Source organism: Panthera uncia, chromosome C2 (assembly GCF_023721935.1).
Source record: "Panthera uncia isolate 11264 chromosome C2, Puncia_PCG_1.0, whole genome shotgun sequence".
Taxonomy (NCBI): domain Eukaryota; kingdom Metazoa; phylum Chordata; class Mammalia; order Carnivora; family Felidae; genus Panthera; species Panthera uncia.
Window position 1 is genome coordinate 94,046,021 of NC_064810.1, and position 15,337 is coordinate 94,061,357.

At 48.3% G+C, this 15,337-nt stretch overlaps 1 protein-coding gene and 1 long non-coding RNA gene across 8 annotated transcripts in view; one reads left to right on the forward strand and one right to left on the reverse strand.

Moving 5' to 3' along the window:
- Positions 1-4,955: 4,955 nt before the first annotated feature.
- LOC125921903 (uncharacterized) lies at positions 4,956-6,637 on the reverse strand. The gene is made up of 3 exons (XR_007457530.1): positions 6,560-6,637; positions 5,794-5,995; positions 4,956-5,453 (listed from the first exon to the last, which is right to left on the reverse strand). It is a non-coding gene; the product is annotated as an uncharacterized LOC125921903 (long non-coding RNA).
- Positions 6,541-15,337, forward strand: part of MECOM (MDS1 and EVI1 complex locus) — a 556,524-nt gene continuing 547,727 nt past the window's right edge. For all 7 annotated transcript variants that reach the window (XM_049629605.1, XM_049629602.1, XM_049629610.1 and 4 more), the window contains exon 1: positions 6,541-6,621. In XM_049629605.1, coding sequence (XP_049485562.1) covers positions 6,585-6,621 — 37 coding nt within the window. In that variant the 5' untranslated portion in view covers positions 6,541-6,584. The remainder of the gene's footprint in view (positions 6,622-15,337) is intronic.

The following is a 15,337-nucleotide window of genomic DNA, read 5'->3' on the forward strand; positions in this document are numbered from 1 at the left end:
GGGAAAACAACAACAACAGCAACAACAAAAAACCTGGCTAGGCACATCCTAGAGCAGCGTTTTCCAAACTCCCACGTTCAAGTGAATCTCTCGTTATAAAGCCAATTTTTGATTTAGTAGGTTTGGATTAGGAACTGAGATGCTGTGTTTCTAATAAAGTCCAGGTAATGCTTAATGTTGCTGATCCGGGAGCCACACTTAGAGAAGCATCCACTTCGCCCAGGAGCGTTAGAAACGCAGACTGCTTGGGTCTCCACTCCAGACTTACTGAATCTGAATTCGCATTTCAATAAGATCCCCAAGGGATTCATACGCACATTTAACTTTGAGAAGCACTTTTCTAGGTTATTGTTTGATCGGTAGAAGGGGCTCAAGGAGGTCCAAACTTTCCCCGGTATCGCATACCAGCAGTCTGGTTTCTCTCCAGAGCTCCTGTTCCCACGGGCAAAGATTTGTGCCCCATGAAGCTGCTCCTCCTGATCCTAAACCAGTAGCAACTCTGGGAGTTGATCGCCTCGTAATCCTCGTAGCTGGGTTCCTTTCCACCCCAACCGGCGCTTCCCCGGGGCGCTCCAGCTGTTTCCCACCCCCACGCCCAGGCAGCTACTGTGCACAGCTGGAGCCCTAGGCGGCAGGCGCCCCCGGAGCTGCAGCGGCCGGGGAAGCCAGGCGGGGGCGCCGCAGACTAGGCTGTGCAGGAGGAGGCCTTTCCGAGCCCGCAGAGGGCAGCCCGAGCGACCGGCGGGGGAGCGCGAGCTTCGCATCTGGTGCCAACCAGCACGGCCCTGGCGCGGCCCCACATTCCCACACGGCGGGAGTGGCGGCTCGCTACCTGGGAGGCGGCGCGCATCACCCCAACCTGTGTTTCATAAACCTGTTGGGAAATAGTTCCCAGCCTCAAGGGCCAGTAATCAGCCCGACCTTGTCTCGAAAGAACTGCTGATTATAATCCCCGAGCTGGGCGAAGGCCTCGGGGACCTAGATTTTAAGTCGACTATATAATACCATTATCATTATTATTAAAAAAGCCAGCCACCCCGCCCCACCTTCCCTTATATGCACTTCTGAAGTTGGGGGTGGAGGGCTGTTGAACGACCAGAGGGCTGCAGCAGGATTGTAAAACCTAACGATTTGCTAAGAAATCCGGGGCCGAAAAACGCAATTTACAAAATGGCAAGTTTTACAAGGTACAGAAGGTAACTGGGCAGAAAACGCACCGCCTCCCAACCCTCGCCGCGCGTGCTCGCAGGAGCTGGCTGGCTCCGAGTGCGCCTCTCTCCAGCCGCGCCGCTGGGGCCGCGCGAGGATTTCGCAGGAAGAGGAGGCTGCCGCGGGGCCTCGGACCCTGGCATCCGTGCATCTCAGAGAGGGCCACCAACGCTGCCCTGAGCCCCCTGAGGCCGGCGGCGCCCCTTCCAAGACTGGTCGCGGAAGTCACGCTTTCCCTGCTCCTCCTTGGCCTCAGCCCCGCTGTCTCTCCTCGCTGGTGTTTGAAGCAAGCATTTCACGGCGAGCTTTCCTTTCAGGGCAAAGCGCAGTGGACAGTTTAAAGTTAACACCTTCACGCGGCCACTGCTGCGGGGATGTGCGCATTTCCCCTTGCGTATGTGTAGGAGTGTGTGTTTCTCCAAGAAGGTCAGACTAAACGGACAGTCTTAACATTTATTAAAGCCTACGTGTTCTGTCTCGAGGCTTATCGGGTTTGTCCAAACTTTTGTGTGTGTGTGTGTGTGTGTGTGTGTGTGTGCACGCGCGTGCGCGCGTGTCTCCACCCTCCTCTCGCCTCCCCACCCCCGCCCGTGCAGGGCGAAGTAGTCCTATATAGCGATGATAAATATCCCTGTTGATCACTTGATTGATTACCTCCCTGAAAGGTCACGCGGGCTCGCAGTAATTTCCTTTTGCCTAAGGCTCCCTTTTCACTTTTACTCCAGCACGACAGCTCCGAGTACACGGGATCTTTATTTTTTATTTTAACCCCTAAATGCAACCCCTCCCGAAAACAATGCAGACAAGAAAAATCGAATAAAATCAACTCGAGACCTTTTAGCTCACTCGCAGTCGCCTTCCCCATCTCGCTCCTTTCTTTCTTCTGGCCCCCGCCCCTCCTACTCCGACCCCTTCTCCCCAACTCAAATGTATTCTAGACACTATTTAATAGATGAGTGTCTTGCAAGTAAACTCGGGCGTCCCTTGGGTCAGCATTTCATGTCTGTGACTCTCTCTTTCTCCCGTGGACTAAAAATTCGGATTTAAACCACTAGACAAGCTATTAATTTAGCTAGACTACCCAGGGTCCTGAACCCAATTAATTTCTAATAATTATAGCCCAAGGGGGCTAGATAGATCTCCCTGCCTCTTTCTTTTATTGCCACTCCACGCCACCGAGGTCAGCGTATAATAATAAAGTGTATATTTTGAAAGCGATCTCCAGAACAGTGAGTTATTGCAATGAATGAAAATTGTTTCCATTTTGGCTAATTGAGCCCGTGGCCGAAAGCTAGAGCTCTGAGACTAAATAAAGAGGACTGTTTCCTTTCAACATGAAGAAACCCCTGCCTAGCTCTGGTCACCCAGCGAGAGTTTAATTTCTTAACAGCCAACCTGAAACCCAGCGTTGGGTAAACAGTATTAATAATTGCATTACAATGATTAAATTAATCTTGCTGGTAGCCAGGAGAATATAGGTTGAATAGCAAGATGTAAAGTTCACTGCACAAAGACAATAGGCCAAGAAATACCTCCATAAAGAATTCAAACTTTCTTCCAAAGATACAGTGGGGCTGGTTCAATTATAATTCGAGGAAAGGACAAGTTTCTGTTGCATGTAATGTATTGAAAATCAGTTCTTTGCCGTTTCTAGGATTTATTAAAGAAACATGGTTGGAGAAAGGGTATACTTCTCTTGTCCTCTTCAATGACCCCTCTTCTTCATCTCTGCTTCTCCTTAAAAAAAAAAAAAACAAAAAACAACAAAACCTCCAAAAAGAAAAAAAAAAAACCAACAAAACCTCCGACACAAAATATGACAGTAATAAAACAAGCAAATCCAAACAGTCCGTAAACTCAACGACTTTCCAAGGAGGCACTGTTTCCAGGATTCCCGTTTCCGTTGGAGAAAATGCAAGAAAACGTTGGTACTCATGCCCCTCAAGGAAACGAATTTCAGGAGAAGAGAAAAAGGTGGGTGGTGGGGAATCGGGCAGCGAGGGTAGCTCGGCCAACTTGTTGGAGGCCTCTTGTCTCTTGGGCGAGCGACAGCTTGGATGTCCCGTCAAAGGATTTTGGGAATCCGTGGGGCCGTTGACCAGAAAGTCACCTGCTTGGGTCTCACGGCTGAGACTTGGGACAGGTGGAACTGACGGGGTTCACGTACTTAGAAGTGGGAACCCGCCCAGGTCGGCACGCTCAGGCAAGCCGCGCTGCAGGCGGCGAGCGCAGTCCGCTGCTTGCTGGGCGTTTGCTCCATCAGGTTAAACACACTTGAACTAGCAACTTAGCTTTTTTTTTTTTTTTTTTTTTTAACTAATACTCAAGGCAGAAAGCAAATGAGGAAGAAAAAGAGAGAGGGAGAGAAAGGAAGAAAGAAAAGAAAAACCCAGCTTTCAGGTTTGAAAATAAAAGTGATGATGTTGCGAATACTTTACTAAAAAAACAACAAAAAGAATGATGCCTTGTCTAGTCACAATGCTTTGGCCCTAGGGCACAGAGGAGTTTGTGTTTATTATTTCAGTTGGAAGAGGTTGGATTTGCTCGTGTCCCGAAACTCTTGGAAAGACCAGGCATTCGCGGAGGCGGCCGCGACCCCAGGGACTTTAAAAACGAGAAGGGGAGGGTGTTCCAGCGACGCCTCATCCTCTTGCTCTTCGCCGTCTAGAAAAGTTGACGGATCTTTAAGTTTGGGGACTCAGATTTGATTTTCTTGAGTCCTTCATATCCTATTCAGTTCCCTTCACAGCCCCTACCCCACCCCTAGCCCGCCACGTGGTTTGTAATTTCTCAGCAGAAACAATCACCACAGCTTCACAGGTGGGTTTTCTATTTAATCTTGGGTTTGGTTCCATGGTACCTTCGTTTCCTAGAAAATTCTCTGGCACGTCTCTTAACCTCCTCTCCGCGAGTGGACCAGGATATATACCCCCCCGTGGGGATGAGATGGAAGGAATTAATGAGAGCAGTGGAAGGGAGGATAGTAACTCCTTTTTATTATTTTTTTAAGCTCCCCGGGGCTGAGGAGGTGAAATGAAAAGTCCAAGGCTGAGCCTCCTACTGTGCAGGGCACTCTTCCTGCCTAGGGGTCTCCTTCTCCCTTTCTGCGGGAAGAGGCCATTGAGGTTCTGACAGATGGGTGGGGCCTGATCCTCCTGTGCCTTCTCTGTGTCTTTTGGCCAAGGTGAGGGTCCCCAGGGAGTCCTTAAACTGATCAGAAGCAGCTTCTGTGAACATCTTGATGGCCAGTCTAGTGTTTCTCTCCCTAGAGATTCTATTACCTTTCTGATGGTTCTCAACCCCAACTTCTCCTTTTCTTCTGAGGAAACTTAACTGTTCATCTGAGGGAAGGCACTCCTCCATCTAAACTGAGAAGAGCCAGTGAATTCGAATTCACAGACCTCTGGGTACCCAAAGCCTGGTGTTTTTGCACCCACCTCTGCTGTGTAGAAGTACACCACAGGGCAACAGGAATTGTAGCAGGATTGGACCCCCCTCCCCCCACCTGCCTTTTCAGTCCAGAGGGAATGATAGAGTTCTCCTGTGCCCATCTGGTGCTTACCAGAACCTTCTCTTTTGGAAGTTGTTTTACTCCTGCTCTGTGTAATTACTTCATTTGCTCCCTTTATCTTTTCCTTACATTTCGACATTACACGTCTGTCTCTCTTGGGACCTTTACTTGGTTCTCCAGGGACCTCTATCTTACCGCCACATGCTCCCAGAATTACACAACTCTGGAGAAAGAAATGGTGGGCATCCTTAGCCAGGGTGATCCTTTGAATTTTGATTTCCTCAAACAGAGATATTCTATGAACCATTGATGAACCCCTCTTAGGGTTGAAACTTGCTGTTTGCTCACACTCCCAGTCCTAGTTTTGACAATAAATGACAACTGGCACAACAGGGTATTCTCAATGATCTCTCTTCCCCTCCCCTACCTTTCCTAAACTCATGCCCAGGACTTGCTTTTCTTTTCCTTCTCCTCTAACTGGATCATCAAGGATGTACTGTTGCAGCACAGAGACTGAAAAGATTGTAATTTTCTTTTACAGTGTCTGGCAGGATTTGCAACAGATATTAATGGGGACATAAATAGCTCATGGAAGGTATTGAACAAAACTGTTTAATGCAAGGCAGTTGTACCAAGAGAAAATCTTTACGTAGTTGAGATTGATTCATACCTTGAACACAGCTGGCCCCTTTAGGATTTCCCCATTTCTATGTGCCCACTTCATTGGTAAATCCTGTAATTAAAGCAAATTCCAACAATTTATTTTTTTTAAGGGTGGGAAAGGAACCCCCCCCCTCTTTCTTATGACCCTAAAGGTTGTGGGTTTAAGCAAGTGAGTGAAAATGGCAGGCAGGCAGAGCTGGGGCAACCGGAGATGGGGGCAGCGGTGGGGGAGGCCGGAAGGTGACGGCCGACCTTAGGGAAGCAGGAGGTCTTGGATGTTAAATGCCCGAGCCTGCCCGGACTTGGGAATCAAAGGTGATCATTACTACTTGATGGGAATAGACCACTGAAATGTTCCAAGAATGGCAAGTATTGGTAGTATACTTAACATCGAGAAAGAAAACAGTTACTTGTTGTACTTTCAACTCCGAAAGCACAAGCCGAAATAGCTTCAGTAGCAGTAAGAGCGGCGGCAGCAGATTTCCTGAAGTTCAGGATGATTCTCACTTTCTCCTGGATCATTTAAGAGTCCTGTCCTTCTAGTTCTTTAATATGGAAAAAGGTTTTAAAAGCCCCACTTCTTGTTTTCTCCGTGGATGTATAGAAAATTTCCTGCAATTTATGGTGGGAAAAACAATAATAGTAATGATACAGGCTTATAGGTGATTCCAACACGAAATCAGTCCTTTGCCCTAGTCTTTTTATTTCCCCCCCCCTCCCCGCCTTTTTTGGGGGCGAGGTGTCTGCTCCCCTCTGGCTCCCTGTGCTCGCTCCCCGCCCCCCGCCGCCCTCCCCGTGGCTCCCTTTCTCCGCCTCCTCGGCGATTGCCATCTGACAAGATCTCCAAATCAAAGTGATAAATCGCTCCAAACTTTTTTTGGCGGCGCTGAGATGTTGGAGGGGCGTCTAGCGCGCATGTGCGAAGGTGTCCGAACTGACAATGCTGGAGAGATAGCGAGTGTGGATTGAGAGAAAGGGAGAGAGGGAGGGAGAGAGAGTGAAAGAGGGAAAGACAGAGAGTGAGTGTGTGTAAGTGTGTGTGTGTGTGTGTGTGTGTGTATGAGAGAGAGAGAGAGAGAGAGAGAGAGAGAGAGAGAGAGAGAGAAGCGAGGGAGGGAGCGAGAGGGAAAGCAAAAGAAGGAAAAGATCCAAGAAAAAAAAACCCCAACCACACACCAGCGGCTGCAGGACTGGGCACAGCATGAGATCCAAAGGCAGGGCAAGGAAACTGGCCACAAGTAGGTGCAATATCCCTTTTCTATTGGCTTTCCCCCTCCTCTGCCATCTTGCATATCTGTCTCCAGCGCTCCGGGAGGGAGCACGCAGCTGCCTCTCGCGCCGGGGCCCCGGGCGGAGGGCAGGCGCAGCGCAGCCCCAGCAACCTGCCGGTCCCAGCCTTCGCGCCCGGCCGCCCGCGCTCTCGCTCTTGGTTTGGACGCCAGAGGAGCCGGGGCAGCCCTTAGCCCTGTGCACCGACCAGCTGTGGCAACCCCGGGGTGGGGGTGGGGGTGGGGGCAGCCAAGACCGGGGTGGGAGGGAGAAGAGCGCGCGAGAGCAAGCGGGAAGGGGTGGGGTGGGGTGGGGGGGAGAGAAGACGAGAGAGTCTCCCCCTCCCCTCCCCTTCCCCCCAGGCGGAGGAGAGTTGCCTCTGGCCAACCAGCTAGTCCCGGGTATGGGAGGGGGAGCGGGGGATGGGGGGGCGGTCTGGGGATGGGAGCTTTTTCGAGCCTTGGTTTGTTTCTGGGGTTTGGGGTGGGTGGCAGGCTCGGAGGGAGCCACAGTGGCGGCGGCGGCGGGCAGCAGTGGTGGAGTTGGGAAAAGTTGCGAGGCGGCCGCTGGAAGTTGCGCGGGCTGGCGGGCTGCGCCGAGCTGCGCCGAGCGGCGGTTGCGGTAGTGGGCGCTGTGCGCTCGGCGGTGCTCTGCGGCGTGCGCCGCGCGGCGGGACGACTGGGGTGGGGAGTGGGGGAGACGAGAGTGGGGGTTGTAGTCGCAGTGTGTGTGGTGGTGGTGGTGGTGGGGCACAGGCAGTGCGGAGCTACCGGCTCCGCGGAGCCAGGGGCAGGTGAGGAGAGGCCAGGCCCCGCGAGCGCGTGGAGAGTGAGGAGTGCAGGGAGCGCAGCCAGCGGCGACAGCCGCGGAGGAGAAGGGGGCCGAAAGGGCCTGCTCCCGCTAGCGAGCTCCAGGCTGGCCGGGCGCCGAGTGACCCCCAGGGGGCGGGCTGCCGGGACCTTAGGCCGCTGAGAGAGCGCGGCAGAGCCTCTTGCTCTATTTCTGGATGCAGCCGGGGTCTCGGGTCACTCACCCTCCCCGGCGCCCCCTGCCTGCCCGGCGTGGAGCGGCCTTGGTCACGCGGGACCAGGGAGATTGGGTTCAGTGCAGGGGTGGCAGCGCCCCCATCCCCCACTCTTCCCGCAGAAGTGTTAGGGGACTTCGCCTGGAATTGTCCGCTGAGCCGACACTGTTTGGAAAGGCGGAAGCCTCGATCGGGACTCTAAGCGTTAGGAATGGGTTTGCCCAAAAGCTTCTACCACAAGTCTAAGGGGACTCTGAGGTGCTGAGACCCGGAGCAAACCCTAGCAGTCCAAAGCCCTCTCCTCGAGGTGTCAGCTTGCGAGGCTGGAGCAGCCTCGGGAGGGGACAGGCCGCCGTTCGCTCTCCCACTCGCCGAAAACAGCTAATTGTTTTGCTTGTGGACCAGAGAAAGGGGAGATAGGGGTGGGTAGGATGCTTCTCCCCAGGAAAATCCCCAATCTCCCCGCCCTCTTCTCTCTTGCATATTAAAACCAAGTACGTCCCCAAGCCTTCCAGCCTTCCAAGTCCCCTCAGCAGCCGCGCCTTAAGGCAGCGGCACCTCTGCGGGCTGGGTTTCTTTGGCAGTGGGAATCCAAGGTCTAGCCCAGCGAGATGGTGTCATCGTAGGCGTCTTTCCAGTGCTTCGTCCAGTCCTCACTCAAGCACTCCTCCACTTCCCAATACGTTTCCTTTCACCCTGGTCTCTGGGATCAACCTAAATATAGGGCTCTTGGGTCATCAGTACATCTGTTTCTTTTTTGGATGTTGTTCATTTCACTTAGCTGCGACACTGTCAAAGAGAGCCAGTAGAAGTCCTGTTTTTTTCTTTTCACTTTTAAATGAGGCCGATGTCTTTATTTTCATCTGAGGAGGAATTAAATGTACATATGCTTGGAGGCCTGGGGGCTTGAATTCCGGCTAAAGGTTTGGAGTGTGTGTGTGTGTGTGTGTGTGTGTGTGAGAGAGAGAGAGAGAGAGAGAGAGAGAGAGAGAGAGAGAGAGGGGGGGGGGGGGGGGGGTGGGGGGGGGCGTGGAGAGCCTATTTCAACCATGCCTAAATTATGAAATGAAAGCTGAATGCTTTGCGCCTGATCGCCCGGTATCCGCCGAAGTGAAAGCAGAACACAAAACCCTTCGAATTTTCTTGAGCAACTTTTTTCAACTGTTTTAATTGCCAAGCTATACGCCGCCCTATTAAAACATTCCCGCACGCACAGCCCGCTCAACATCCAGAAACAGAACCTCGTTTTCCGATCTGATGAGACTTGTCATTCATCCAGTAGGAGACCTACTCATTTTGTCTCTAGTGTCTCTAAGGATGCCGCCGCCGCTGTCTGATGACTAGATAGGAACTCTTACAAACTTCCCTTGCTGACCCTCGGGTTCCCGCTCGCGCTGCTCCAGCTGTTGCCACCGCGCAGCCTGCCCCGGGCAGGCAGAAGCGCTGCTTTATGCAATTCTTCAGTTACAATCTGGGTAATAAAGGAAATCATATCAAACTAGGGATTTTTTTTTTTTTGTATTTTAAAGCGCTATTTCCTTCCCCCTCTGCAGTGCGTGAGTTTCCTTGCGCGTGGCGGAGATAGTCAGTGACCCCTTGCCGTGCTGTCCAACGAAAACTTTGCCGCTCTGTCTCACCCGTTTCTTTCTTTTTCTGGGTTAGGAAGAGGCAGTGTGACCAGCCTACTTTAAAAAGCACACCTTTATGCTTTTTTATGCAAACACTGCAATGGAAACAAATCAGATAGGAACAGTAGTTTTCTGGATTCTTGTTATTCTTTTTGTCTTTTGTAAATTTCTTTGGTGGCCAAGTCCTGTGCTGGTCTTGCCTACAGTACAGGATCCCATGGACCCTGACAGTACCCACTGAAGTTAAGCCCAGAATGAATGCACTGCCCATTTTCCAACTTACAGTGCTTGATATATATATATATATATATATATATATATATATATATATATTACACAATAGTTGAAAACGATAAATTCGTTGCAAATCATTTGGGAGGAATAAACCTTTTAATTAAAAAAACAAAGAAGGGAAAAGCAAGAAGATTGACATTTGTACTGTCTAAAGCCCTTGGCTTTTATTCCCATCTTTAAGAAAAGAAAACTAAAAGCCAAGCAGACTCTGGCAAGCGCCGGGAGGCTTCCCAGCGGTTTTTTTGGGCAGCTAGGATAGCACCTGGGCGGTGCCAGAATTGCCAGTTGTAACTTTTTTTCTCCTGGCGATGGGGAAGAAGTCAGGTTGGGTCTGCCCAGCTTGTCTTGAGCCGAAACACTGAAGCAACCCCCCCACCCCACTTCCTTAAAGTGACACCCGGCAGGGTTTCAATCACAGCAACGAACGAGTTGCAACGTGTAACCCCCCTTAGCTACCGGGCCCCCCAGAAGTCTCGTAAAGACCCAGAAGGCGATGCGCTTAGCAAGACCCCGGAGAGGGGGCACTTGTTACTTGTACACTTGATCTCTGTTTAAAAAGAGGCTCTTAAATAGCTATGGTAGATGACGACCCTCCCTCACGTGCTTAAACTCCTCACCTTAGCAATACGTGAGACAACAAAGGAAACCCGCACCCAGGTTCCAGCCTGCACTCCCTTTAAACCCACCTATTTGTGTTTTTCTTCACTCTCAAAAAAAAAAAAAATCGAAATACAGAGCTCTGTTTAAAAAACATATTTTACTTGTTTATTTCAGACTGCTTTTGAGGAGGAAAAACGCTCACCCGACGGAGGCAGAGGCCCCTTCTAGGAAGGCGGTTTATTTGCCATTACTTGACCATTACCCTGGCTTAGGGCTTCTTTATTGCATTTGGCACTTGGAGCGCAGTCTTCCTGCAGCATTTCGATGTGTTTCGCCAAAAAAAAAAAAAAAAAAAAAATCTATGTTTAGGAGAAGGTTAATAACGCTTTTCATCCCCCCACCCCACCCCATCCTAAACACTGTGGAAGGGTATGGTTCATTAACTGCAGAGGCAGGAAGCCTGGAGAGAAGGGCTCCTTTTTCAGGCTTTTACTTGTGGGGGCTGAGAAGTCGCAGGTCTGGGCGACGCTGTGCACGTGAGTGTGTGTGGAAGTGTGCGTGAGCGCGTCTGTGCGGGGTAGCCCAGTTCTCCGGCTTTCTAAGCAGAGGCCTCTCCCTACTACCCGGGCCGGGCCTCCTCTGCCGACAGACATTCAACACGTAGGACGCTTACTGAATAGAAATTAACGCGTCATTCTACGCAATTTTTGCTTTCTTCTTTTTTTATAAAGTTGAAAGCACTAACTCTGTAAGCGGTTTCCCTTTAAACATCTTGTCGTTTGGGAGTTTACTTTGTTTCATTTTTGCAAGTTGGGGCCAGGTTATCGCTGCAGACGTGGCCTGGGGCAGGAAGGACAAGGATGGAGACTCCGGGGGCAAGAAGGGCAAAAGAGGGCAAAGGAGAGCTGACTTGTTGCCCTCCGCATGTCTAGCTCGGTCCCCTCTCTCCCTGCACCTCCTCCCTTTTGCCTCTGCTGGAAGCGGCCCTGAAGTGGAGAAACTTGACTTGTCACCTTCTGGCCAGTGGCTCTCAGTCCTGTTCCCGAGGTACTCAGCCCCTGCCACCCCTCATCTCACAATTGTCTCAGACAGTGGGAGTGGGCTCCGTTGAGGAGTGGGGGGGTGGAGCTGGGGAGGAACCTAGGGGCGGCGGCCGTGTTCACCCAGGGAGGACCCCCGCACCTCCTGCCTCCCGCTGCTCAGCTCCTGGCTCCCAAACTTAGGCCAGAACTCTGCCCTCTCCAGCCTCAGAAGTGCTGCGTGCCTGGCCCACTGCTTCCCTCGAGCGTGGTTTGCACTGACGGTGCACACACACATGCACACGCGCGCACTTTCTCTCTCTCTCTCTCTCTCTCTCTCTCTCTCTCTCTCTCTCACACGTCCGGGGTTAAGGAACACTCAAGTGAGGAGGGGCAGGCACATCTTCATTCACTCTCCCTGGTAGGGGAGAGAGGGACTGGGGAGGGCTGACGTGGGGGGTGGAGAGACTGGCCGGAGGAGACAGTCACACTGTAATGATGCTAGGCACATTTTTCTGGAGTGGTGGTTAACCCTTCCTTGGCTGGAACCCGTGCTCTAGGCGTTTTCTAAAAAAAGGTCTGTGGGGTCTGCTTTTCTCTGTGGCTGGGCAGCCCAGTATGAATCATTAGTTCCCTCCCCACCCCATTTGCCACGGTCCTTTTTCTAAAATTAGATTTCCCCCTTCCCACTCTTCTGGCCTTCTGAGTTTACTAGAGAATATTCAAGGAAATTGGCTGTGTAGTGAGAACAAGTGTGAGGAAGAGGATAGAAAGGAGACAAACAAATGGAGTGGAAAATAAGAGAGGGAGAAAGGAAGACAGAAGCAGTGGGCTTCTACTTCCAGATTTCCCGTTTGCACACAGGTTGATATGATATTTTCCTCCAGCAAATGAACAAAAGTATAATCCTTGTGAATTACCCTTGCTTACATGCCATACAAGAAACTTCAGAGGTGTTTCTACATAAGGAAGAAACTGTTTACAAAACTCTTTCAAAAGTGTTCTAGTTCAGCACTAAAAAGCTAAACACACTTGCCCTCCTTTGAAGTGCCCGGGCGAGGGCAGCTTATTTGAGTGCGGTTCAGATATTGCTGTGGGTATAACTAATGGCCTCTACCTATTTAGCTCAAGTGGGAGGAGAGAAAGGCCTGAATTCCTTGTCCAATAGGTCCCTTTGGAGACTGGGTTCTGGCTCCTGGCCAGTTCTGTACAATGTCAACATTGAATATTTGAATTCCCAGACTCTATTTAACAAGTTTCTAAATAAATAAACTCATTGTGTGTCTGTGTTTAAAATTATTTCACCTCTTTCATAAAAGCTACAGCATCTTATTACATTGGGCTTGCACATTGATTTTTTTGAAAAATAAACAAACAAACAGAGCTTAAGGCATCTTAATAGGCAGAGCTTCACTGTACGTATGTATGTTTTGTAAAGACGGTCTCTCACTTGTGGCTGGGTAGGCGCTATTTAGATGGATCTTAGGTTGGTCTGCATGCTGTCATAGCGAATTATAATAAAAAATAAAGCTAAGTTCAGAAAGTCAGTGAGATATTAATCACATGGAAAGGGAGGCCTGAATGTGTAACTGTAGTGTCTTTAGATATTTGATAATTTTGTCTGCTGGGTCCTATAGGGGACAGGGAGATTCACTGGTGTGTCCTAAATGGCTATCTGTAGACTCCCCCAGTCCATAGGTTTTGGTAGATGTAGAACTCTGCCCAGATGGTGTTTTCCTTCTGGGCATTTTTTCTTTATGTGTGTCTGTCTTTATAAGTTTGAAAGGGTAGATACACAAATGCTATCCTCATGTTTCAGTTTGATTTTGAAAAAGACTACACGAATTCTATGTTTTTACTAATCTCTTTAGCATTTAAACACCCACAGCATTTTAATGCAGATAGGAACATACTTGTTCTAAGAAGTACATGCTAAATTAAAAAAAAAAAAAAGCAAGCTCTAGTCCTCCTAAAAGTGTGGACCCCATCTGGAGTTGTTAGGAAAGAAAGTGGAATTCACTCTAATTTATGTGTATAAAGTAAAACATTATTAAAAAGAATGGGATTTGAAAGGACACATAGCAAAACCCATAAGGGTTCGTTGGTAACATGGAGAGCTCAAAGCCAAGAAAAAAATGCCACCAACTCGTGCAAACCCTAAAATAGACTACAATGACCTCAGCCATTTTCATTTTCAAAAATAATAGCCATGATTAAAATGGGGGGAATGTTTTACTTGGAACCCTACTCTTCTGCATTATTATAAAAGCTGTTTTGTGGTTAAGGAACTGTTTCATTATAGAAAAAAAGCAAGTGAATTTTTAATCAAATTCCTGACTCTTCAAAAGCTCTTATTCTTGAATTACTTTTTGTTTTAATTTTAGTTATTATTCTTATTCATTAACAAACATGCTCTTGGCTTGTATATTCTTTTATAACAAATCTAAGAAGAAGTTTTATTTAGAAAAGAGATTTTGCTAGTTCCCTTAGTAAACACCTGCCTAGGGGTCACCGACTATAAGTAACAGGAAGAACCAAGGCTTTCTTAACCTTGCTCAAGAACTTGCCTAAAGGAATTAATTTTGTGTGTCAGAGTTGTTCAAATTATGACATTTGCGGAAGTCCTTGTATAGAGCACTTGGTGGGCTTTGGCAATGGGCAGGCTTGGATACAAATATCAGTGAGAGCTCTCTGTGTGCATGGACAAGCCACCTTCCCTTCTTTCAGGAACACTATAAATGTGCTCATCAGAGTTTGAATATGGGTGTGGTCCCTGATTGAATAGCCAGGTCATCTACCACTCACTGAATGCCTCTGAATGTACCTTTCCTTGTAAAGTGGGAGTAAGAATACCCACCCATCTTGGGCTGCTGTGAGGGTTAACTGGGGTGATGCATGCAAAGTACCTAAGTCAAAAGTGATCACTCAGCAAATTTGTCATTTTCCTTCCAATGTATCCATGAAATTTTCTGAAGAGGAATTTTTTTTAAGATTTTATTTTATTTTTTTAATTTACATCCAAGTCAGTTAGCATATAGTGCAACAATGATTTCAGGGGTAGATTCTTTAATGCCCCTTACCCATTTAGCCCATCCCCCCTCCCACAACCCCTCCAGCAGCCCTCTGTTCTCCATATTTAAGAGTCTCTTCTGTTTTGTCCCCCTCCCTGTTTTTATATTATTTTTGCTTCCTTTCCTTTGTGTTCATCAGTTCTGTGTCTTAAAGTCCTCATATGAGTGAAGTCATATGATATTTGTCTTTCTCTGAGTGACTAGTTTCACTTAGCATAATACCCTCCAGTTCCATCCATGTAGTTGCAAATGGCAAGATTTCATTCTTTTTGGTTGACGAGTAATACTCCATTGTATATACATACCACATCTTCTTTATCCATTCATCCATCGATGGACATTTGGGCTCTTTCCATACTTTGACTATTGTTGATAGTGCTGCTATAAACATGGGGTTGCATGTGTCCCTGAAGAGGAATTTTTTAGACATATTTCTCTCTGCTCTATTTTTTAGTAAAGTCTAATTTTTAGAAGTATTTGCATATATATAGTGAGCATTTTGTATGTCTTCTCAATAAATCATGCCCTGGGAATAAATTTGGGCACATTAAAACTGTAAACTAAGCCAGAATAGGCAGTACATTTATTCCAAAAACAGGAGAATCTTCCATTTGGGGAGGGGGCACTGTGTAAATAAAATGATTGGAATTTTAACCTTGCTCCACTGATTTTGGCACTGAATGCACACACACGAAATTTAGTTGTGCATACTCTCCAGTTGTCATTAGACCATAATCCCTGTGTACGAACATCTTTTTTTTTTTAATTTTAACTTGTTTTATTTTTTATTTTTTAAAATTTACATCCAAATTAGTTAGCATATAGTGCAACAATGATTTCAGGAGTAGATTCCTTAGTGCCCCTTACCCATTTAGCCCATCACCCCTCCCACAACCCCTCCAGTAACTCTCAGTTTGTTCTCCATATTTATGAGTCTCTTCTGTTTTGTCCCCCTCCCTGTTTGTATATTATTTTTGTTTCCCTTCCCTTATGTTCATCTGTTTTGTCTCTTAAAGTCCTCATATGAGTGAAGTCATATGATTTTTGTC